Source organism: Hemicordylus capensis, chromosome 10 (genome assembly GCF_027244095.1).
Source record: "Hemicordylus capensis ecotype Gifberg chromosome 10, rHemCap1.1.pri, whole genome shotgun sequence".
NCBI classification, from domain to species: Eukaryota; Metazoa; Chordata; class Lepidosauria; order Squamata; family Cordylidae; genus Hemicordylus; species Hemicordylus capensis.
The window spans coordinates 1,472,845-1,497,915 of record NC_069666.1 but is presented as its reverse complement, the minus strand read 5'-3'; the positions used below and the strand labels follow the sequence as shown (position 1 = coordinate 1,497,915).

Here is a 25,071-nt window from a genome sequence, read left to right as displayed (position 1 = left end):
AGGAACTTCTAGAAGGAATGCTTCTGGGGACAAGAGGAGCTTACCTGGGAAATGGCAGTTTATACTGCCCCTGTTGCTTTATTTTACAAGAATTCTCACTGGAAACGTCTGTGGCTGCTGTTCTGGTCATCAGGGTTGACTTCTAACGTGGTAAGCAGGGATTTCCAATCTTGGGTCCCCAGCTGCTGTTGGACTATAACTCCCATCACCCCCAGCGACAGTGGGCAAGGCTACAGCTGATGGGAGTTGTAGTCCAACAATATCTGGGGACCCAAGGTTAGGAACCTCTGCGTGAGAGCAGGCTGGTGCAACTTTAGTTTTCCAGTTGTTGTTGGACTACAACTCCCATCATCCCCAAACACAGTAGCCTAGAGGTCCGGGTGGCGGAGAAGCCAGATGGAAACTCCCCTCCGGTCTTCCTGCCCTTCAGGCTTATACAGGTACAAATCCCAGGCCAAGTTCTGTGTTTCTTAAGCCCGTCTTTAGAGTAAGTGGGGCTCTAACCCCACCGGCTCCCCATAGGAGGCTTCCTCCATGGTCAAAGAGCTAAAAAAAACCCCTGTGGTCCCAATTTGGACCAGCTCCCCACGTGCACTACTTAACGTACCAAAAACAAGCATGTTGCTGCATAGCTGGTACGGCCTGGGTTTGGCTTTCCTTCGTCCAGCTCTGTTGCTGCTGCTGGGACCTCTTGGGCGTTGGGACCCCCGGGGGGGGGCACGAGCGTGAATCGCACCAGAGGCCAAGCTGCCCACTCACCTGCCTGCTGGGGTCATCTTCTCTGAAGACAAAGGCACTGTGGAAGCCTCTCTGCAAGGCTGCGTTAATGGCGAACCTCAGCGATTTGAATTTCAGCTGCACAAGACAGAGAGAGAGAGAGAGTTCCAGGGCAGACCGAGCTTAGCTCGGCTGCCATGAGCACATATCCACTATAAAAGTAGTAAGATCAAAGACCCTGAGGGGTCCTTCCCCATGACTTCACGGAACCCCAGGGCGTCTGGGCCCAGAGGGACAGCTGCCACCCTGAGTCGGAAGAAGGGTGCACTCGCACAACTACTTTGAGAAAGAAAGGGTCTCCATGGCGTTCTGCAGGCAGCAGGCTTTACTGCAAACTCAAAGTTGTCCCAAAAAACTGATGCAAAAAGTGGATTTTTAAACCCCAGATATAAATTGGGCCACACTAAGGTGCAGCGACTTGTGGGTGAAGTGCTCCCCGAGAGCTCACAGGGACTTGGAGATAAATATGTCCGATATATGTGAATGCACACCCTCCATTCTGCAGGCGATGCAAGCTTTAAAAGCCCTGTGTGGAAAACGGCCGTGCTGTGCAGGGGGAAGATTTTCCATGGCTTTTTTTTTTTTTTAAAGTAACTTAACTTCCAAATCTGGCCAAAATGTGGCAAACAATACATCTGGAAGGTATCTTAACAAGAATGCCCAACCATGGATGGATGAATAGATAAATACATCAAGAATATATTTTCCTACATTTTGGAACTGATGCATAGGTTAAATACAACCTAAAATATCCTTCCACATATATGCCACAATATGGCCTGTTGCTGAACTGCTGGCTGTTGCTAATTCCAGTGGCAGAGAATTAGCAACTAATTCTCACAGAGTCCAGCTCTATGCTGCCTTCAAACATCTTGCTTCTTGCTTCATGTTCTGCTTTGTGTTCCAAGGGCATGATGCTTCTTATGCGCATCTTGAGTCAAAAGAGGAATCGGCCAATTTGGCCTGATCTGCTGCCCATTTGATACAGTTCAGCAAGTTGTGTTGATGTGGCACAAAGAAGATGAAGATGTCTCCTTTTTCACAGCTAAGTAAGAAAGGGGGGGCGGGATTCATTCGGGGGTGGCTGGAGAATTGCTAGCAGCTGAATCAACTGGCAGGGAATGAGGAGAAAGTCAGAAACTGCCTGACGTGCTCACTCCCTGGAGACTGAGGCTCTCTTGGGAGCTCATCATCAGCGGCCCACTCCCCTCCAGCTTGCCCAGAGAGCTCACGGAGGCGGCAGCCTGAATCGCCTCTCCCTCACCGTTCTCAGCGACTTCATCCACAGGTTCCCGTACAGGAGAAAGTTGACTTCTTCATTGGCAGCTAGATCCACACTGCAGTCTATGGAGATCACGTCAGTGTTGCTGTGGTTCTGCAAAGAAGAGGTGAGCAAGAGCTGAGTGGGACTCTGCCCAACAGCAACAGATGTTTAGATACCGCTTTCCCACAAAAGTTTCCAAAGTGGCTTGCACAGAGAAGTAATAAACACATAAGATGGCTCCCTGTCCCCCAAAGGGCTCACCATCTAAAAAGAAACATAAGATAGACTCCAACAACAGCCACTGCAGGGATGCTGTTCTGGGGCTGGATAGGGCCAGTTGCTCTCCCCCTGCTAAATAAAGAGAATCGCCACTTTAAAAGGTGCCTCTTTGCCCAGTTGCAAGCCACCTAATGGCGCAGCAGAGAAGTAACTTGCCTAGGGAGCAAGAGAATGCTGGTTCAAATCCCCGCTGGTATGTTTCCTAGACTATGGGAAACACCTGTGTCGGGCAGCAGCGATATTAGGAAGTTGCTGAAAGGCATCATCTCATACTGCACGGGAGGAGGCAATGGTCAACCCCTCCTGGATTCTACCAAAGACGACCACAGGGCTCTGTGGGCGCCAGGAGTCGACACTGACTCGAGGGCACACTTTACCTTGCCCAGGTCCACCAATCCGGAAATATAGCTGAGGGCTGATTGGCGCAGCTCTTGGGGCAGACAGAAAATGCTCGAGACAACTCCCGCAATTCGCTGCAGGGAGATGTAGGCTTCCTCTCCACACACAGAGAACGGTTTCCTCAGGCTCAGCTCCTGTTCTAGGCCTAGGAAACCCCTTTGGCCATTGTGGCTGGGGATGATGGGAGTTGTAGTCCAAAAGCATCTGGGGGCCCATGGTTGGGAAGCCTTGCTGGTGGGGACAGGGGTGTCGCTCCGTGGCAGAGCCCCGGCTTGGCTTTGCAGAAGGTCCCCGGTTCAATCCCTGGCAGTATCTCCAGGCCGTTTTCCAGACTACGAGATTGGCAACAGGTAAAGCATTGCAAAGTGTGACGGAACAGGGCAATGGCTTAAAACCAAGAGTAAAGCATTGCTCAATGCTTCGTTGTAGGCTGGTGGCCATTCATATGTTCTGTCCACTGCAATGTGTTTTCTCTGCAGGAGTGTCCATAGTCTCCTTGAAACACGCTTATCTGTCCCTCCTCCTGCTCCATTTGGGCCAATGGAGTTGCGGGGGCGGGGGGCGGGGGGGTGACGTGAATTTAAAAAAATAATAATTCTCGGCTGTCTTGTGCAAATCCGCCAGCAGGGGGAAGCACCATTCCGAAACAAATCATTGCATCTTTGCATACTTGCGCAAGTGATTTCAGCAAAAAAAAAAAAAAAATTAAAATCCCATGGTGGAGAGGGGGCCATAATAGGAGGGAGCAGCACCCCCCGCCTCCAGGGGAAGTGGCTGTCCAGCCCTGGCCCTGCGCCTCCCGCCTGCCTCTCAGCCCTATCTTGGAGATGCTGTCAGGGAGGAGACTTGGAACCTAGATGCTCTTCCCAGAGTGGCTCCATCCCCTACTAAGGGGAATCTCTTCCGGTGCTCACACATCAAGTCTCCCATTCAAATGCAACCAAGGCAGACCCTGCTTAGCTAAGGGGACAAGCCATGCTTGCTACCATAAAACACATGTCATTCAAACCAGGCCCTGAGTGCCAGTCACGTCCCAAATGCAAGACCAGGGACGGGGACCATGTTTTTTACTCATTGGGGCAGAAAAGGTGGGAGCTGCCTACCAGCTGGGGGTGGCGGCCAAGGTCCTCATCAGAGGGAGTTCTTCGGTAGTCTGTGTTGTTGCCGCCAACACGGCACATCATGTTCTCCTGGAAGAAAGGAGGAGAGAGATTAGGGCACAGAGTTGGGGACACAGATGCGCAGACTCAACCAAGGCCTTCTGTTTGGGCTGGCCCATCCTTGTTGGAGTGCGTGATTATTTAGCAGAGCGCCAACGAGAAGCTGCCCGTCCCCGTTACAGAGTAGAGTGCAGAGTTTAGTGGCTGTCGCAGCTATTTAAAGAACATGCATGGAGATTGTTGGACAATCTAAATACTAAGTTGATTTACTGGTGAAGTACATTTGGGATAGGCAAGACCTATCCTATCTATCAGCTATACAATGAATAGGTGTAGTGGGGGAGAGAGAGAGAGATGTTTCCATCTTCTCTCTAGGAAGAAAGGAAGAGGACTGACTCACTACAGGAAACACCTGAGGAGTCAAGGCAGGGGTCGTAGAGCAGAGGCAAGCAGAGACAGGTAAGGAGACCCTCGCTCATCACCTCTGCTCCCAATGCCCCTAGTGGTCATTAGGATAGTTGGTGCAAAAGGCTGATGCACTGGAACTCCATCTCCAACAATCCTTTGGTTTAGGCTGGAATGATTGGTTGAGACTGAGGAGCCCCTGGTTACCTGGGAGTTTCCCTCTGTTTTGGAATGAGATGCCCCTCAGAGACGGGGGACGTGGCATCTTCCAGCTGCTGCCGGAGGGGTAGATGACCTCGTGTCTGTAAGTTTCCCCCTCGCAGCTAATGGAAGCTTTGCAGGGTGGAGAGGTTTCAGTCCAAAAGCTTCACCATACCCCTTCCCTCAGTGTTTTTAAGAAACAACTGAAGGTGAATCTTTTTAAGAGAGGCTTTTTAATATCGTATCCTCTGCTTTTATCTGGTAGGTTTCTTCGTGTTTAGCTTTTTATTGATAACGTATAATTTCAATTTTTAAAACTTGTTTTAATTGTGGCTTTAGCCTGGTCTTTTAACCTTATTAATTTTCTATTCTATATTGTATTCTGTACTGTGTCCTATTCTATAGTGTATCTATTTTATTACTGTTGTGAACTGTCCCGAGCAGTGGTCATTGAAGGGATGGGGTACAAATATTTTAAACAACAACAACAACAATAATAATAATAATAAATCAGAGGAACAGCATGGGGGCAGAGGGTTAAACCCCCCTCTTTCATTTTGCCCTGGTCCCAAATGAAATCAGCCCCTGCCTAATTTAGGATTCATGAATAAGAAAAAGATGTTTGAGATTCCAGTTGTGGAACTTCTTCTGCACAGCATCTATTTCAGCCCAGGCTGCAAAAAAGCTGTGAGCTGGCTGAAGCCCCATGAAGGTGTGGGACCTCTCTTTTTCTGGAGATATCATGTGTTGATTATTTGCTGTATCTAGGGAGTTCATGGTGGCTTTCGTGGTTATTTCCCATCTCAGCCCTTTCATTCTCACAACCACCCTGAGAGGCAGGTCAAGCTGAGAGATGGTGATTGGTCCAAGGTCACCCACTGAGCTGGGGCGCTGAACAGGAATTTGAATCCTGTGGAACCTCCCCCATCCAGCATTCTCACCACGATGTCAGGGGTGCTCACGCTTGGGTTTCCAGATATGATTGGGCCATCATCTTTAGCCACAACGGCCAAATCCTGCACTGTGCCACACTGGCTTTCTGATGTGAGGGTGAGTCCTCTCTTGCAGGACTCAGGAGTGCCTCTTTGCTCCCATTTATTATTCCCTGCCTGTATATTTGTAAATGCCACAAATGTTAGAAGAATCCTGTAACCCTCCAGCACTCCATCACACAAAAACCTGCATCATGCTTCCTCTGGAACTTCTCACTGCTGAGAGAAGCGAGGGCCATACAACAAAATGAAGCACCAACCAGCAGCCTGCCTGCCTGGGGATTTGCACCCCTGTTCCCGCCCCAAAGGCAGTCTGGTAAGGGATGCGGGCCCTCTCTGGCTAGGCAGAGCTTGCTTCCTGCTGGGGCGGTCGGGCACCAGCCCTGACCAGCTGCCTCCAAAACCTCATGGCCACTCTGGTTCCAGCAGTCACTGGTCCCTCCAGATGGAAAATGGCGCGGTGACCCCCACAAGCCACTCTCAAATGCCAGCAGGGGATCTGGGCAGGAAAACTCTCTGCTCTCTCCTCTGTGGCTGGCTGCTGCCCTTTCCCACCTTCCCAGCCAACTGCATGTGGAAGGGGAGGCGTGGGAGGCTTCCTAGAGCCGGCTTGTGTAATAATTGGGTCTTTCTCAGCAAGAGGTCAACTCCTCGAGAGGACGATTGCAGGTGGAAGGGAGTCAAGACGAGGGGACCCAACCTCTGGGGAACAGCCACCAGCCCAAGTTGGCACATTGGCCCCAAGTCCATAGAAAGCACTAAAACGGGACTTCTAAAGCCTCCATCTTTTAAAGCATGACTTCAGAATAAACACTTACATCTGAGTCCTGTTCTTATTGTGGGGCTTTTGGGGTGTGTGTGTGCTTTCAGTTGCATTTGTAACTGAAGCCTGAAAAGCCGGGTATCAACCCCTGCTAACTGTGCAAAGAGCCACCTTTTTAACATGGCGATTCTCTTTACTGAGCAGGGGGAGAACAACTGGCCCTCTCCACCCCCAGCACAGCATCCCTCCAGGGGCTGTTGCTGGTGTCTGTCTTATGCTTCTTTTTAGATTGTGAGCCCTTTGGGGACACCTCATTCATTCATTCATTCATTCATTCACTCACTGTGTAAACCGCTTTGGAAACTTTGGTTGAAAAGCGGTATATAAATATTTGCTGCTGTTCAAACAAACAAATAGAACAGACCTGGGATCTATACTGAGTGACTGGCAGTGACTCTCCCAGGTTTCAAGCAGAGGAGACACACACACCCCTCCCTCCCTCTACCTCCAGGCATTTGATGAGGTTGGCTCTTCTAGTCTACCAAAGCTTCAGCCCAAAGAAATATGTGAGCCAAAAGACCCTCCCCTGTTTTTCCTCAAATGGCAACTTTCCTCAGTCCTTCCTCTGTGGCTCTGCTTTCTTTGGAAGGCGCCCTTGTTTATAACTCACCACATTTTACATCTGCTTTAGGTTAAAAGAACGAAGAGGGGAGAAAAGACTACCGAGGAACCCAGATCAACTCCTGCCCACCTCATGGATGTTGGACTTTGTCAGCTGTAGAAGGCGATTCCCTCCTCGGGTAGCCACGGGGACAGTGATTTTGATCGACACCCCATCAACCGGAAAGAGGCCCAGATTCTGCAGCTGGAAGAGAGCCAAGCAAAACACCTGAGCATCATCATTCGGCAAGGATCCCCCCCCGCCGCCTGCCGCAGCCTCGTCTCATGTTTTGGGAACCTGCAGGGCTGCATTACCTTAAAGGTGCAATTAAAAGGAGGGCCCGGGCTGTCATCTCTCTCCAGGGAACTGTTGGACTTGATCTCGTAGTAATCCTGGCTGGAACTCCTGAATAACGGCAGAAGGAGAAAGCCGCTCAGGAGGAGAAAACGGACAGAGCCACTTCGACGGGACCAGGCTCCTTACCAAAGGGAGGGAGGAGGCACTGATCCCCCATGATGTCTTCAACACCCCCCTCCTCCCAACATTTCACTACTGCCAATCATAGCACTCTGTGAATTGCACCATGTCAGTTTCTGGCATGGCCCTCTCCGTCCCCAGCACAGCATCCCTCCAGTGGCTGTTGCTGGTGTCTGTCTTGTGTTTCTTTTTTAGACTGTGAGCCCTTTGAGGACAGAGAGCCAATTTTTGTTTGTTTGTTGATATCTACTTACTTAATTATTTATTTCCATGTAAACTGCTTTGGGAACTTTTGTGGAAGTATATATATATAATTGTCACATGCGTATTCTGTTCCTCCTCCCACAAGGTATGGGAAACACCTCCCACAAGCTATGGGAAACACCTCTATTGGGCAGCAGCAATACAGGGAGATGCTGAAAGGCATCATATCATACTGCATGGGAGATGGCAACGGTCAACCCTTCCTGTATTCTACCAAAGACAACCACAGGGCTCTGTGGCCACCAGGAGTCGACACCGACTCGACAGCACACTTTACCTTTACAGAAACAGAAATATGGGGCAATTCACAGATGTTTTTATTAAAGAGGCAGTTACTCACTAACTCCCAGCTGGGACCAATGGAAGCAATGGAAGGGGCTGAACGAGCAAGCAGTACACTTTTATTTAGCGTTGCCATAGACCTTTGCTGAACAGAACCTACATGTGAGTAGACACTATGCAAATATCTTGGCTACGGGGAAGGGTATTGCCGGGTAACATAGTGCTAGATCATGCTTGTTTTAATTCCCCTTGAAGCTAATTGCAGGAACTCAAAGCTACCAGCAGTGCTTCAGGGCTCTAGCAGGGAAGCAGCACCCTCCTCTTCCAGACCAAATACCTGGTGAAAAGCAGGTCAGTTTCATATTTCAGCGGAAACTTCAAGAGAGCCGAATTGTCCTCTTTGGTGTTTTCTTGCTCTTCACTGTCACTGCAACACAGCAGAACCAGAAGGGCAGTCAGGAGATTTCATGAGATGCAGAACAAGGCAGATTAATGCCCTGAGAGTGGGCTAATGTCAGGCTACAGAGCGAAAAGAGAATGCCGGCTGAGCCTCCACAGGGCATTCGAAGAATCATGGGCCCCGTCTCCCAAACCCATATGAATTAGACTAAGAGTGCTGGCACACCCACACCCCTCTCCCCCCCCCTTTGTGGAATGCAGGCTGAGGCTGGCACTGGGTCTCCTCCTCCTTCCCAAGGGCAGCAGCCATTTCCCTCCATTCCACTCTTGGCAGCTCTGGCCGAAAGCAGAACTTTCCCGTGTGCTGCTTGCCAATGCTGGCTTGGCCTGGGCGGGGGATAGATCGACATCTAAAAGGGGATTTCGGGCCAACACCACCGGATTCATGAGCTGTGTGAAGAGTTAATCCACTCTGAGGTGAAGCAAAAACAGAAAACGGGGTGGTTTCCCAGTGGCTGAGATTATCGATTTTGGCAGTGTCCTGTTTCCTCTCCGCTCACGTATGACCGGTCCGATGGCCCTCCCCTACACGCCTCAAACGTTGTGTCCTCTGCCATTTCTGGGAATGTGATTCAGCCCCCAAATCTTAGGCACACTTGCCTGGAAGTAAGTCTTGTCCTTTTTATAGCAACTTCCTTCTGCAAATGGGTTTAAGATGAAGACACATCCCCAAGTCCATCTAACACAACTGAGGAGCAAAAGCAGAAAGACTGGCCTATGACCACCATGCCAAAATGAGCGGTAGCGGCTCAAGAGATCCTTCCTCCGTCAACTCCCACTTTGCTGCCAGATCCTGAGGGGCTCGCCCTTGGGAGAGGAGGGGTACTTTGCTGTCCCCACACAGGGGACTTGCCCAGTGACAGGGCAGGTTCAGCCCACAGTCCTTTGGATGGGAGTGTTTGCACTTCTGAAGGTGTCCACCTGACAGAGAGTGAGAGTTTTTCATTCCATAAGCGGGGAAAGCTGTGGTTTGGTGGAATGCTGGCAAGATGTTGACAGGAGAGAGAGAGAGAGAGAGAGCTGTGATTCCAAGCACAGCTTGGTGGGTTTTCTAACTGTCAAGTTTAGTTGTATTTCAGTAATGCCTGGGGTCTCCAGGAATGCAGATTTCCCACCCACCGCTCAAATTTTACAAGTAGAAGTTCTTACACTGGAGCCCGGGGGGTGGGGGGAGAAGGGAGAACAGCAATAATCTTCTACCCACCCACCACGCTAGATAGTGCTTCCCCCACAGTGTAAACTGATGGTGGTGGTTGTTTGGGGAGAATTTTTATCTCAGCTAAAGATTAACTGAATGGAGGAGGAAGGCAAAATGATGTATGGTTTAGTGAGTGCATGGCTGGGTGAAGATGTTTCTTTCCCTTAAGGGCAAATTCCTTGGATCAGACAAATTCATGATCCAAGTATGAGAAGCCCTGGAGTTAGAGCTATTTCAGCTTGTGGCCATCACACAGTAGTCAGAGTTACTGAGCAGGAACTGTTGTCCAGGGCCAAGTATCCAAAGTAGAATTTTAGCAACAGGGAAAACAGCACTAGAGAAAGGAGAGAGAGAGAGAGAGAGAGAGAGAGAGAGAGAGAGAGAGAGAGAGAGAGAGAGAGAGAGAGGGGATGAATGGATAGAAATGGAAAGGCAAAAAACAAATGCTCTTGCCAACCTGTTGGCAGCCAAGGAGATTTCCAGGTTTTGGAGGAAAACAGACTTGCTGAACTCGAAATCCAGGCGAAAAGCCACCTGTGGAGATTAAAAACAGGTTGGAGCATTAAAAAGAAAGAAAGAAAGGAAAGGAAATGTTGCTTCCAAGAGGCAGCTGAAATAAACAGGAGACAGCCAGAACCGAACTTCCCTCGGCCCCCAGAACCTTCCTGTCCATCTCCCAAGTCTTGGCTTCATTGCTTGAGTGGATGAGGCAGGACCCTGTTTGGAAAGCAGAAGGTTCAACTGAAGTCCATACACCCCATTTGGCCCAAAGTCTTGCCAACGCTACAGGCTGACATCAGTTTTGTAGTATGTGGCCATGGCTTCCTCCAGAGAATCCCAGGAATGGTAGCGTGGCAAGGGGGTGGAGTCAGAACCCTCTGCCAGGCTTCTCTAGCCTCTCCTCGTCAAACTACAACCCCCAGGAAGAAGGGGCAGCAGTTGGGCCCCCACCATTGTGGGTTTCCCTTGGGCTGCTCAGATGACTCTCTTGATTTATTTATTCTAATTAACTCAACATGTCAAAACTTGCTTCCAAGTGTTTCAATGCACTCTCCAAAACAGTGTACATCTTTGGAAATACAAACAGATTAAAACAAAAACAAAAACAGATCAAATAACAGAAAAATTATAGCAGCATTGCGCAATGAAACACCAGAAACAAATGTAAACAAGTAGCGAGTGTAAAAACTCTCAGCAGCCAGAAGTGGATTTCACTGGTCCTCAAATGCAGTCTGATGGGAGTTCTTCTCAGGTCTGGTTCCCATCAGTCCTGGGCGCTTTCCAGATTACACCCTGCAACGGGATCACGACGGACCTGCAAAGTGTGCTTCCGCACTTTCTGTGTTGTGACACCACAGTCCCTACGCTGACAGCAGGGTGCCATTCACATTTCTCATACCTTGTTTCGGATTTAATCACTGAGATTTATTGCTATAACATTGTATGTCCAGCATAAAAAGGTTGCTGTATTTTCCAGTTGTTAGTTTTTGCGAGACTGCTCCCCCTGCTGGGCACTTTGCTATTTACGTTTTGAATGCAATTTGCCCAAACTGAAGCATTCTGCCGCTGTTGAGCGGCCAATTTGGAAAGTGCCCTGTAGGGAGGTCCTGTAAGAACATCCCCAGGAGGACCAGGGGATTCCCAGGTGTTGTTGACTACATCTCCCATCATCGCTGGCCAAAGGCCACTGCAGCTGGGGATGATGGGAGTTGTAGTCAACAACATCAGGGAACATTAGAGGGAACATTGCCCAGGACTGCCCCCCATGCAGTTTCAATCATTAGATTAAGGAACCCCTGTTAAGTGGGTGAAGGGGCCCCTTTGAAAGTGGCAGCTGTCCTTCTGCTTAGCAAGAGGACAGCAACTTTTCCTAGTCAACCTCAAGTTGGGGTCTTTCCCAGTCCTATCTGGTGGGGGCAGGGACTGAAGCAAGAACCTTCTGCATGCTAAGCAGAGGTTCTACCATGGACCCCTCCTGAACGTCACACACACACACACACACACACACACACCCCAATTCATGGTGGCTGTGTTCACAAAATACTGCTCTGTTTCAAGCCTCCATCAGCATTGTGTGAAATAAGCCCTGTGGATGATGTAGAATTTCTAAGCCACATTTATATATATTTTGGCGGCAACAAAGACCGAAGAAGATCCTTACATGTCCAGTTAACTCTGAGACAATTTGTCTCTATGGAAAGCAGAAGGATATGACTGCCCCAAAGGCACAACACAGTGTCACAATCTTGAGACAGGAGGGATATTTTTTTTTAAGTGCCCCAAGGGTTGTGCACAGCTGATTATAATATTACAATTCTCCTTAAGCTCCCAGGGCTGAATTTTCCATTTCCAGCTTGTCTTTATTTTGGCAACAGGGCCAGTCTCCGGTGCCATACAGATGCATTACAATAGTATTTTACAGCCCCAAAGCACACAGGGCTGCTTTATTGCAAGGGCTAAATCCTAGCCCAGCGATTAGATCAAATCCACCACGGTCAAATTCTTGCCAAGCACAGGGTTCAGTCTAAAATGTTGTTTTAAATCTGGGAAGCCTAGTCTCCTCCACCTTCTCCTGCTTTTCACACAAAGCTGGCTTGCATCTCCTTTAGGTATTCTCCCTGCACCCCAGGGCATACAGATGATAATTTACTTCCCAGGTACATGATCTAGGACAGCTTGGTGAAATGTGTTCTGTTTAAAGAGTCAAGTAAGTTAGGAATCGGGGTGGGAGGGTCCAATTGCCAAATCTGGATCCAAATCGCAAACATCTCAATGTCTAGGGAAGAGTCCTGAGGCCATGATGGAAATCAAAGCCAGACCCAAGCAAGCTCACCCAGCCCTTGACTGGCTTTGGCTGACCGTGCCTCTCTCCTCTCCCCTGCTACCTGGTCCCTTTAACTAGGAGTGGCTGGGACAGAACCTGGGACCCTGCACATGCCAAGCAGGTGGCTCTACCCCTGAGCTATGGACCCCTTGCATCAGAAGCTGCCGTCTAGTGAGTCAGACCGTGGGTGTGTCTAGTCCAGGTTTGTCTACTCGGAGCTCTCCAGGGCTCCAAGCAGACAGGCATCTCTGCAAATGTGAACCGCACCCTGCTGCCAGCATAGGGACTGCGATGTCGAAACACAGGCAGTATGGAAGCACACCTTGCAGATCCGTAGTGACACTGTGGTAAGGGTTAATCTGGAAAGTGCCCAGTAGACATCTTTCCCAGGGATTGGCCCTTCTTTAACTGGAGATGCCGCTGCTCGGGACTGAACTCGGGACCTTCTGCAGGCAGAGCAGGTGATCTACACGGAGAGATGGGTCCTCCTCAGGTCTAGGTATCCTGCGTACAGAGGGAGGCAGGAAGAAAGCTTCTCCGGGGCGCTTTCCAGACTAGCTGCTCAACAGCAACAAAATGCCTCCGTTCTGGCAAGTCGCATTCGAAACGTAAGCAGCAGGGGGAGCAGCCGTCTCGCAGCACCTAACAACCCGAAAAAACAGCAACTTTCCCATGCCAGATATACAACATCCTTGCTCTATATCGCAGTGATTAAATTTGAATCAAGGCATTGGAAATATGAACGGCACCTTGCTGTCCGCATAGGGACTGTGGTGTCACGACGCAGGAAGTGTGGAAGCACACTTCTGAGATTCGTTCTGACCCCGTTGTAGGGTCTCGTCTGGAAAGCACCCAGGGCACAACAAAATTGTATGCCCTCAGATGAAAAGGCTGTAGGAATCTGTCTGCTGAACCGGAACTCCAAAAGGGTGCTCCGGCTTGGAATATGGAGGGTGTTCTTTTTGCAGAAGAGAATCTGGATGTCAGCCCCAAAACTTTCTCCTTCAGACCTGCACTGCCTCAGTTTCCAGCAATCTTGCTCATATTTGGACTGGCACCTCAGACGTCTAGTTTCGAGGCACCAGAAGCACTGGAATAACAAACTCATCTGATCCCTCCTGAGTTTGGAGCGTCTGTCTTGGACACGTCCTTGTTTTCTGGCTTCAGTTCCCCACAACTCTGCTGCTACCTTACAGGGCGATGAGGAGACGGAACCGAGTGTTTGCGTACCAAGGAAAAAGGCACGGCACAATAAAACCGACTCCTTGTTAGCCCGTCTCAGGGATAGGTTACGGCGTCCTAAATTACAGCCACATCTGGATTTGGGTCCTTGGAATGTCAGGATCTTCAACTGAAGTGAACTATACGCAGCATAAACAAGCCATAAAAGGTAGGGAGGAATGTATCTGACAGAGCTCCTGGTGGCCACAAAGCTCAGGAACCTTCACTTCATTGCCTGGACATTCCACCCTTTGTCAAAGTCCGCAGGAAGGTCTGACAGCTCCAGGAATCAAGGAGGGGACAGACCAGAGCAGGGGAGAGCAAAGCCCTTCTCTCCCAGAGCCCACCCCTGCTGCAAAGTAGCAGAAAAGGTGACTCATGAAGCAGCAAAGGAATGCAAGGGATAAATTACCAGCAGACACTCCAAAGCCATCGTCAAACAGCTCCAGTGGATTAGAGCAAATGGTTTTTGGGCTCTGACATTGTGGTTTTAATTGGACTGCCGTGGGATTCGGCCTCGCTGCAGCTGAAACTTCTTAGCGGACAATTGTTTCCTAACTCGGCTTTCCAGCACTGCTATGCAGACTTGGAAAAGCAAATATTATTGTTCAGATTATTTGTGGGGTTCCTAAACTGTGCTGGGAAGGCAGCTAAGATTAGAGGGGACGCCGCAAGGAATCTACCTAGAGCAGCGTTGCTCAAGTAGCCAGTGTGGTATAGTAGTTAGAGTGCTGGACTAGGACCGGGGAGACCCGAGTTCAAATCCCCGTTCAGCCATGAAACCTACTGGGGCGCTTTCCAGACTAGCTGCTCATCAGCAGCAAAATGCCTCCATTCGGGCAAGTCGCATTTGGAACGTCAACAGCAGGGGAGCAGTCTGGTGGAAACTAACCACCAAAAAACCCAGCAACTTTTCCAGGCCGGATATACGACATCCTAGCTCTCTGTCGCAGCTATTGCATTCACAACAAGGCATTGGAAATGTGCACGGCCCCCTGCTGTCCGCATAGGGACTGCGGTGTCATGATGCGGGAAGTGTGGAAGCCCCCTTCCGAGACACACCCTGACCCCATTGTAGGGTCTGGTCTGGAAAGCACCTGGGTGACTCTGGGCCAGTCACTTCTCTCTCAGCCTAACCTACCTCACAGGGTTGTTGTGAGGAGAAACATAACCATGTACAGTGCTCTGGCCTCCTTGGAGAAGAGCGGGATATAAATGCAAGCAAGTAAGTAAACAGAATTGACAGGAAGGCTAGCCCATCTGGGGTGATCACCTGTTTGCCGTGCCTTTTCTGGATGGCCCAGCTTGCTGTTCTTGGGCACCCAGTGAATCGAGCGCTGGCCATGAGTCCAGGCTGCCAGGGCCCCTCCCTCCTTTGATTGGCAGAGGCTTGCTTCCCTCTGGGATCCTTACCTTTGCTTTGGCCCGGAAGAATGGGTAGCTGACATTGCAAACCCTCCCATGGGGATGCTTCTCTTCGGACTTGCACTCGATGTTGATGTCCAAGTCATCCTGAAACCAAAAAAGGGCAGGCGTTCAGGGGGCCAAATGCGGTGAGCTTTGCCTGCAGTGTTGAGCTGGGGAAAAGCTCCTCCACTGGGTCCCTTGAAGCTTATACTGGAACGCCATTGCTTGGCACGTCTCTCCTTCTGCCCAGTTACTGCACCAGGCCAGGCAGCACCCCAAAGAACAAAGCAGTGGAGCTTTTTCTAGCCTCCCTTCCTCCCAGATCGCAGGGTGTCAAGCCAAAGCGGGGGGGCAAGCCCCAGGCAGCTGGTGTGTGTGTGTGTGACTAGAAGGCAGGGCTAGCCAGGACTCCTGGGGAGCTGGTCTTGTGGTAGCCAGCATGAATGGTCCCCCTGGCTAAGCAGGGTCTGCCTTGGTTTGCATATGGATGGGAGAGATGACCCCCTAGGGCTGTAAGAGAGCCCCCTTTGGGGATGGGGCAGTAGGATAGAGGCAAGCCAAGGCTCCCCTCCCAATGCAAGCCAAGACCCTGCTTAGCCAAGAGGGCAATTCCTGCTCGCCACCCCAAGACCCCGTCTGTCTTTTTCAGTCTGCCAGGTTTGTAGCGGGAACAGCACGCTGGGTGCACAGGAGTCTGGCTGCTGGGACTCCTCACGAATGGGAATGACAGGCTACAATGATGCCATTGCTCCCCTGCCAACCCCGTGTAGGCTGGCAAAAATCCTCCGCTGGGGGGACCCAACAGATTCTAGAGGAGAGCCCCCCCCCTGCCTCCAGGGGCTCCTTTCCTCCACTCTGGGAGAAACTCTGTTCCCACCCCTGGGCTCACCTTACAGTTTGAGAACCACAGTGACAGGATATTCCTTCCTTTATCCGAGACTGAGATTTGCTTTTCTCTCTCTCTCCACATAAGTGGACAAAATGTTTCATTTAATCCCTGCCTCTGTGTTTGCTCTGGGTCGCTCTCCTAATGTTTTTCCTCGGTTAGTTTGGAGTAATCCATCAGAAAAGCGAGAAGCTGCGGCACTTTTCCTATTTGGTGGGCAATCTCTCCTGCAATTTTCCACTGGCAAAGCCCGTTAAACCAACAAAAGGGAGACACTTGATGCTCAGGGGATGAGTGACGTCTCAGCGGCCAGCTCAGCATAGTTGCCAATAAGGAGAGAGCAAGAGAACAGCCTGTCCAAGGGATGCAGAGCAGGGCCAGAGTCCCTTGTCAGCACTCAGGCATTTGCCACAATGACGGAAGAGGCGGTTTCCGGGGACCAAATTCTCTATGGAGCTTCCAGTGTCGTCGTGTCCCCCCCCCCGCTTCAGAAAGCAACAGTGGCAGGGGTGGTTTGGATCCAATCCATGGTACAAGGGGAAGGGGGAGTCTAACTGCCCCCCACCGCACAGCCATGATTAAATTATCTCCAAAATTGCTATTAGCAGCAGAGAGGAAACTTATAGAGCAAAGTATGTGGCTTCTTTTTTGAGAAAGAAAAAAATGTTGGGAGCAGTGGTGTACTTGCAAATTCAGAAATTGACAGCCCACACCCACCCCAACAGCCCCCCCCCCACAAGCCCCATTTATACAGCTGCAATAATTCTGGGGGTTCTTTACAAGAAGTCGAGGATCATTTCCTAACCCTACAGAGCTTGACCACCATGAGCTTTCCCAGACACAGGCTTTGCCGTGGGGTTTCTGCAAGTTCGAAGGTGGTTTTTTTTTTTAAGAGAACCAAAAAAACATCAACGCAAAAAGTGGATTTTTTTTAACCCTAGATATAGAATTGGGATTCTAATGCATGAAAAAAACACCCTGAATTGTGTGTGAAGTGCTCCCTGATAGTTTGCAGGGACTTAAGGGTAAATCTGGCCAATATGTGAACACACACCCTTGGACAAAATGTGGATGAAAAGCCGGGTGTGGCTATTCACTCAGAAGGGCAGCCTGGATTGTCAACTTCAAAGGGTAGAGGATGCTCCACGTAATGGAAGGCAGGGAGGATAGGAATAAAAATATCCAGTGGTCGCCTGATCTTCAGTTGTGTGTAACAACTGGTTGGAATAGCAAGAAGTGCTGTCTGCTGTAAGCTAGGAGATGGGGCCATGGCTGAGTGGAGAGCATCTGCTTGCATGCAGAAGGCACCAGGTTCACTTGCTGGCATCTCCAGGAGGCTCTACAGACAGGGCTTCTGCCCTGAATCTCCTCCGGAAGAGAGTGTGTGCATTCAAACAGCAGACAAACCTACCCTGAAGTCCCTTTGAGATCCTTGGACCCACTCCACACACAAACTGGGCTTTGTGATGCAAATTCTAGCTTATCTCGAGGTATTTCCAGGTTTTAAAAATGCTGGTTTTAAGCTAATTTTTCTGGAAATAGCAAATAGGGAGAGGCACTGACTTATTAGAATCATTAGCATGAGAAGAGGGATGCTCTCTTTAGAAATGCAGACATCGCTCTTTAGGATGCTCTCACTCTCTCCACCCACAATTAGCTAGAAGGAAAACACGGAGTCATGCCTGTGAACTTGCATCAAAACAAAACCCGGGAGCAGAGGGGAGGGGCTGCTTCCCTCAATGCCGCGAGTGTAGTTCGAAGCGGCTTCGCTCAACATTTACCCCGAAGCCTGAAGCCAGGTGCGAATAACTCCCAGGCAGGGCTGGGAGAGACTCCTGCCTGAAATCTTGGAGAGCTGCTGCCAGTCAGTGTAGACAATGTTAAAGCCAGACAGACCAGGGTCTGGCTCTGCAGAAGGCAGCTTGCTATGTTCCTAGACTTCAGCATTAAAACTGATGAGGATGCACCTTCCTTGGAAAACCTGAGCCCCTCACCAGGCACTCTAGAAAGCGGAGGAGCCACTGCATGGGCTTTCCCCGCGGTCCCCGTCAGCGTGGTATGTGGCTACATCTGTGTGGCAACCAAGGAGGAGCCCTGGTGGGCTGGGCTCAAGGCTGGGATAGGGGGAGAGCCGCCTGCCCCGAGGCCCAGACTTGCAGGGAGCAGAATGACGGAGGCGCTGCTGCATGGATGTCTGCCAGGGGCACATTATAAATCACAGAGCCCCCCCCACCCCGACACACACAAAGCATTCCCAGACGCTGGCTGGCTGTCAGCAAAGCCCCATGCACCCCCCGCTCAAGTGCTGAACAGATGCTTGGCAGGGACACCTCCCCATCTGCCATTCAGCGTTTGCCATGTGGCAGCAGCCGGACAACTCAGAAGGACTCGTGGCGGAGTCTCCAGCCTAACAAGTCCCTGATTTCCAGGGGAATCGCTGTCACTCAGCAGGAAAAATTCACCTCTGACGGAAACTTGGCTAGAAGTGCCCATGATGCTGCTTCAGAGCAAAAAAACCTAACCCATGTCTCCATGGAATAACCTTTGAAGCAGCGGTGTAGCTATAATTGAGCGGATGGGTTCAAAGAAACGCCCCCCAGCTCTTGACAGCCCACCCCAGCTTCACCCTTCTCCGTTATCTCCCTCACTCCAAGGGGTCTCTGGGGAGAGGGGCAAACACGGGCCCCCTCTCCCCTAGCTGTGCCCCTGCTTTGGAGGGCATTCCTGCCCATTTCCATTTCCATTCTTCTGATAAAAATCAACACAACGTTTATAGGAGCTTTTGTGTTTTTCCATCATTTTAAAAGCTTTTCAAACACCATTGCAAATTGGGCTGCTACAGGCCTGATGGACAAAATCAAAGCATGAGAACACACTGAAAGCTGAAAAGCTTGCAGTGTTATTGTCTCTCCTCCATCTCGAGGGTGTGGACCTCGTCAAGAATCCCAAGGAGCATTCGTCCTCCTCTTGCATGGTACTGACTACCCCAGCTGACACATGGATTAAAAACGTTGCACGTTTCTAAAGTGTGGGGAGGGCAGGTGTGTGTCTGCAGGTGCGCATGTGTGCGTGCAGAAAGGGTCTTTCTGCCAGGCAAAACAGAGAAAGCCCAAGGCCATGATGGAGCTGAGCTGGTGTTTCCCTGGCAAGTTGAACTCGCTTTCCATTTGATTCCCCACCAGCTCTCAGCCAGACCGACACACATCTGGGACATGCATTTCAAGGAGGAACAGCGGGGTCCTCAGGGAACCCCTGTGCCCTGAGACACGAGGAGCCAGAACAGGGATGGGAAACTTTGTGCCTTTTATTGGTCCCATCTTGTTGGATTAAGGCATCCACACGCAAGCCTCTCACTGGCTCTGGAGAGTGTGGAAGAGACAGGAAATACTTCTGCAGTCTGTTCCTGCTCTTTAGGGGGGAAACCGAGAGGGAGGAGCGCATGCAAAGAAAGGAGGAGGGGAGCAAGTTCTCATGGCGGAGGGATGGACCTGGAAGGGTGGTGATTAGTTGAAGCCCAGTAGTGGGTAATAGGAACATAGGGTTCCTATGTTCAGTATCTGAACATAGGCCAGATACTGAGTCAAACCCTTGGTCTATCTAGCTCAGTATTGTCTTCACAGACTGGCAGCAGCTCCTCCAAGGTTGCAGCAGGAATCTCTCTCAGCCCTAACTTGGAGATGCTGCCAGGGAGGGAACTTGGAGCCTAGATACTCTTCTCAGAGGGTCCCCATCCCCTCAGGGCAATCTCCTGGACAGTGCTCACACATGTAGTCTCCCATCCAAATGCAACCAGGGTGGACCCTGCTTAGCTCAGGGGACAAGTCAGGCTTGTTACCCCAAGACCAGCTCTCCTCTCCCTGGAGACAGGCCGTAGCTCAGTGGTCGAGCACTTGCTTTGCAGGCAGAAGCTCCCAGGTTCAAGCCCTGCTTGGCATGCAGGTGACTGCTGGTAGTAGTTAGAGCAACACACATTGACACACAACCTAAACCAGGCCTTTGGCCGTTGTGAGTGGGGATGATGGAAGCTGTATTCCAACACAGTTCCCATTGTGTCCAACGGATGGCAACAGCTGTAGGCTTCCAGCGGCATCTTGTGGGCCACTGTGTGAAACAGGAGGCTGGACTAGATGGTCTTCCTTGGGCCTGACCCAGCAGGGCTGTTCTGATGTTCTTCACCCTTCCTCTTGCAAGACCACTGCCTGCGATGATTAGGGAGACCCAATGCACCCAGACTGCTCTCATCCCCATCTTCAGATCCTCCAGAATCCTCCCCAGATCCAAAACAGAATCTGAGAGACGCCCAGACCCAAATGTGCATTATCTGCCTGGCAACATCAAGCCTCCTGTCTCCGAGCCCTACTTGAGAAGAAGAAGCAGATGTGCTGTGAATCGGCACATCTTGTCGATGTCTTGGGAAGGGGTTGGGCAGAAGGGGCAGCTATAAAGCCGCTCAGCTGTGCCTGACTGTTGCTGGTGCAACGTCTCTGCCTGCTGAGTTTCCAGTGACTCCTTGGCTGGACAGCTCCCTGGATGTTGCTGAGACCTTGGTCCCAGGCTTTGTTGGCAGGACAAGCACCCCAGCAACACAGCAGCAGAGGCAGGCATGGGGCAACCACCTGTCCTTCCAGCCAGAGGTGTGCACCTCTGGCTCTTGCTAGTGCCACAGCCTGGCCCCCGTCGAGAGAGTTCACGGGATGCCTTACCTTCTGGATCAAGCTTGCAAACTGCAGGTTTCTCGAGAAAGAAATGTTTAGCACGGTGTTATATGCATTTTCTCCTCGGTTCTCCAGGGTTGCTTCTACCGCCACCCTCCTCCTGGTGCTCTCTATGACAAAAATGGAGGTATCAAAAGACAGCGTGTAGGCGGAGCAATCCGAATGCGACTTTCTCAGGACGCGTCTGCAGTACTCCCTATGAAAAGAGCAAACGGTAAAGCAACGGCCAAAGGAGCATTGCCTGCACTGCCTTTTTCCAGGGGTTGCTCAAAGTGCATCTAGCCGGGGTGATATGGAGTGAGGGGACCCAAAGCTACAGTAAGCTGCATGCAGAATATTATGCAAAAATGGGAAAGGGAAGATTTTAGGAACATAAGCTGCCATATACTGAGTCAGACCCTTGGACCATCTAGCTCAGTATTGTTTACACTGACTGGCAGCAGCTCTCTGAGGTTACTTGCAGGAATCTCTCTCAGCCCTACCTGGTGATGCTGCTAGGGATGGAACCTGGGACCTTCTGCATGCAAGCAGGCAGGTGCTCTTTCACTGAGCCACGGCCCCATCCCTTAAGGGGAATATCTTACAGCGCTCACACATGTAGTCTCCCTTTCAAATGCAAACCAGATGGACCCTGCTTAGCAGAGGGGACAATTCAGGCTTGCTACCACAAGGCCAGCTCTCTCGAACTTGAATGGAGACTCCACATGCCTTGGTTCTATTCCAGAAAGAATGCCTGCTAATTTGGAACTCCAGATAAGGGGAATTATGATGCTCACTTAGGGGCAAAGAGAAGGACCCATAGAAGGCAACCTCCCACAATCACCCCTGAGAGTCCACCCTGCAACCTGATCTCCCAAGCTCCCCCTCCTTCATGGGCATCATCTCCTGCTCAGCGCCTTGCATGATGGACTCACATGGCAGTTGGAATGTCAGTTTTCGCATCTAGGACCAGATCTGGGATGCAGTGCTCGTCCTCGTTACATCCATTCCAGAAGGGCACCTGTCAGAGAGAGGCAGAAAGGCTGGATCCTCAGGGTTTTAGTTGGTAGTATGGTGAAGTGAGGAGCATTCCTGCAAACTAAGCACCTCACAACTTATAGCTCATCTGGGATGTTTCCATCAATTTTTTTTTTTGCTGTTTGCTTTTTTGTTTATTGTTCTGAAACTGTTTAGTATTGCTGCACTGTTTTTGTATTTGTTTATTTTTTGCATTACCGTTTTGTTTTGCAGTACTGTCATACACTGCTTTGTGGGAAAGAAATATAAATGAATACAACATGTATATATTGACGGATAACCCAAATTGCAACACAATACTCCTTTTAAAAACAACACCATGGCAGAAGAGGGATTTGGGATCACTGTCTGTCTGCCCACTGAAACAGGTGATGTTGCTAACCAGGGTGGTGCTGTGCAGAAAGAAATATCTCTAAGTTGCTACTTGCTTCTTAGTTGGCCCAAGTGATCTATGAAGATCATCTCTCTCTCTCCTTATCCCACCCACCCCTGCCTGCGCCCTCTCTGTTCTCTTTCTCTTGGACTGTTGGCCTTTGAAGAGCCAGCTTTTGATCTGGTCTGCGGCCAAAAGGTTTCTCGGTGCGGTTAATTTACACAGTTCATGACAACGAGCTTAAGGTGGGAGCTCAGCTGCCTGCATCCCCCCCTTCACTGGAATGCAATGATTGTTACGCACAGCAACTTTCAGGGAGGTGGGCCAACCGTCATCCATCACTGGGCCATGATCAGGTCCATCAAGGGCAAAATCAACAGAGAAAGCCACGGGCTTCACGTAATCAGCTGTATCCTAAGAAAAAAGCATCAAGACCTCTGTTGGGTTTTTAAAAATGCAGAAATCCAGTCTAAAATTTTCTTTGCCTGCATCAAAGTTCCATGTTAAGCCAGCCAAAGACTTACCAAGACATGGAAATTCAGCTGCTTGCAATACTCTTGCCCTGCAAACAAGGTGGCTGTCTTGTGGGTGTGCCTCTCTCCATTCTCATCCAGGTGGGCTCGTGGGACGTACCGTCGCTCATCAATGGTGATGTTGTAGTTCAGTGCTGAAACAATTGATTCCTATTTATTTGCACACACGCGTGCACACACACAGAGAATAAATTCCAGAAATCAACATTATTTTGATTAGGTAACATTATTTTACTCAATAGACACCCAATGTTTCCAAAAGAGTTGGAAACAGCTGCTTGAAAGGCAAAAATGAGGATCGGCCATCCAGTCTTTACCTCAAGTCGTCTTTTCCAGAACATCTGGATTTTCTGTTTCTTACCTCATCCACCTGGTAGGGTGTACTTACAAGTGCATTTGAGAAGGCTTTAAGTTCTTATGTAATTTTTAAAAAAGAACACTACCTTACTCACAGCAATATTTTCAGTCTGAAAATACGTATAGCCCGCCTTCCTGTAAACTGTTCAAAGCGGCTTGCACTAACACAGTTTAAAACCATGTAATCAATAAAAGCAGAAAATGATAGCATTTAAACAACTACAAGAGCCACCAAAACTAGTTCTGAGGCCACTCTAAGTCAGCCCAAAGACTTGAAAAAAGCCGGATACTGATCGCACACCCGAAAGTTATGTTATACAAGTTATGTCATTTGTACTGTAAGTTTTGAAATCCTGATGTTTTGTTATGGCTGATCATGGACCATAATAAATGGTATTGAAATTTAAACCAGGGCCTTTGTCATAAACTTGACTTGACTGGGGACTTTGCAGTTCACATTCTGAGCGACCTCAACTCTTCCAGTTGCGTGACTGAATTTAACTAGTGATATGTTCTCTGCCCTCAAGGGCGTGTTGCATTAAAATATAAAACATAAACCTCTATTTTACATTTAAGGGTAGCGGGCAGCATGGACCCCTTGGGGAAAAGGGCAAATTAAATGGAGGGCAGGATTTCCACTCACCCACACTCGCCGTCTGAAAATGAGCAGAAAGGAAAATGGCCGTGAAGCAAACGAAGGCAGACAGGCATGTGGCCTCCTTCCCATTCCGCACACAGTCCTTGTTGAAGATGTTGATCTTGGGCGGCTCGAACCGAAGGCTGGCATTGATCTGGACAACACTGCGGGACCTGACAGAGAAGAGGCAAAGTCTGCTGAAGTCCTGAGCCAGCAGGAAGTTCATTGTCAGAGCAGATGTGTGGGTCAGGGCTGCTGTTTCAACGAGAGTCACCGTTGCGAGACACAGCATTGGGCAAAGTTGTTGCAGAGACCAGAAGTGGGCAGTGAACAAGTCAAGTTGGCCCACACCACTTTTGCCAAAAAGAACCCAATCATAGAATGCTGATATTTAACACAATAGCACTCTACATGGGGCTGCCCTTGAAGACTATTCGGAAACTTCAGTTTCAGACTCTCTGGAACTGCTCAGATGATATTACATCTGTTCTGAAAGAGCTGCAACAGTTGCCAATTTGTTTCCGGATCCAATTCAAGGTGCTGGTTATTACCTTTAAAGCTCTTAATGGTTTGGGCCCTGGACACCTGAAGGACCGCCTGCGTCCAAGAGTTTCTGCCCACCCAACAAGATCGTCAGGAGGGCCTTTGCTTCCAGTGCCGACATTGAGAGAGGCTAGATTGCTGTGCACACGGGACAGGGCCTTCTCTGGTGTTGCCAACAGACTCTGGAACGCTCTCCCAATGAACGTTCGCTCTGTGACCGCTGTGGCTGCTTTTAAAGAACAACTCAAGACCTTTTTATTTATTCAGGCTTTTACCTCCTAAAGGCTGCCAGGTTTCTCTGTTTTCTTGCGTTTGTTTCTTTTTAATAGTTGGTGTTTTATGGTGTTAACATTTAATTGATTTTAAGGTTTTAAATGTAACTTTTGAAGACTTTTATTGTATTTTAACTTTTGTAAACCGCCTTGAGATGCATTATGAAAGGCGGTATAAAAATTGAACAATTTTGACTGAGCTAGATGGACATTAATCAATAAACAAATAGTAACAAAACTATGTACCATACAATAAAAACGTGTCCTGACTCCATTAAATATGATTTTTCCAAATTAATATAATATATACATATAGCAGGTCTAGTTTCATAAAAGATAAAATCTCATAAAAATGTCCACTGTGTGACTAGCTGTGGAGTTCCAATCCAAGAATATATCCCATAGTTCATATCTGATGTATCATGCTATAAACTTGTAGGAGAAGTGTGGAGAAATATCACTATGCCTTTGCCAATGTGGTATCCAAATGGAAGATTAAATCCAGAAGAGGATCCAATCCCTCTCGAAACATTTGCCAATTATGTTTTGACTCTGAATCAGTCTTCCTCAGTGGCACTTGTTCAAAAATTCTTAGCTTCCACTTTTAAACTTCTGTCCCTTCATAGGCGTTGAAATAACCATGGTTTCTTTTCCTGAACCATGGTGTGAATTCGGTTTGCAAGATTCAGTGCTCTACCTGCATCG

At 49.5% G+C, this 25,071-nt stretch overlaps 1 protein-coding gene across 3 annotated transcripts in view; it reads right to left on the bottom strand.

The window, feature by feature from the left end:
• Positions 1–25,071, bottom strand: part of ITGA11 (integrin subunit alpha 11) — an 81,416-nt gene that overhangs the window by 3,371 nt on the left and 52,974 nt on the right. For all 3 annotated transcript variants that reach the window (XM_053271639.1, XM_053271638.1, XM_053271641.1), the window contains 13 exons: positions 23,558–23,724; positions 22,549–22,691; positions 22,328–22,438; positions 21,549–21,634; positions 20,623–20,830; positions 15,040–15,138; positions 10,039–10,115; positions 8,262–8,351; positions 7,216–7,306; positions 6,992–7,105; positions 3,823–3,909; positions 2,042–2,152; positions 760–855 (listed from right to left, as the gene is read on the bottom strand). In XM_053271639.1, coding sequence (XP_053127614.1) covers positions 760–855; positions 2,042–2,152; positions 3,823–3,909; positions 6,992–7,105; positions 7,216–7,306; positions 8,262–8,351; positions 10,039–10,115; positions 15,040–15,138; positions 20,623–20,830; positions 21,549–21,634; positions 22,328–22,438; positions 22,549–22,691; positions 23,558–23,724 — 1,480 coding nt within the window. The remainder of the gene's footprint in view (positions 1–759; positions 856–2,041; positions 2,153–3,822; positions 3,910–6,991; positions 7,106–7,215; positions 7,307–8,261; positions 8,352–10,038; positions 10,116–15,039; positions 15,139–20,622; positions 20,831–21,548; positions 21,635–22,327; positions 22,439–22,548; positions 22,692–23,557; positions 23,725–25,071) is intronic.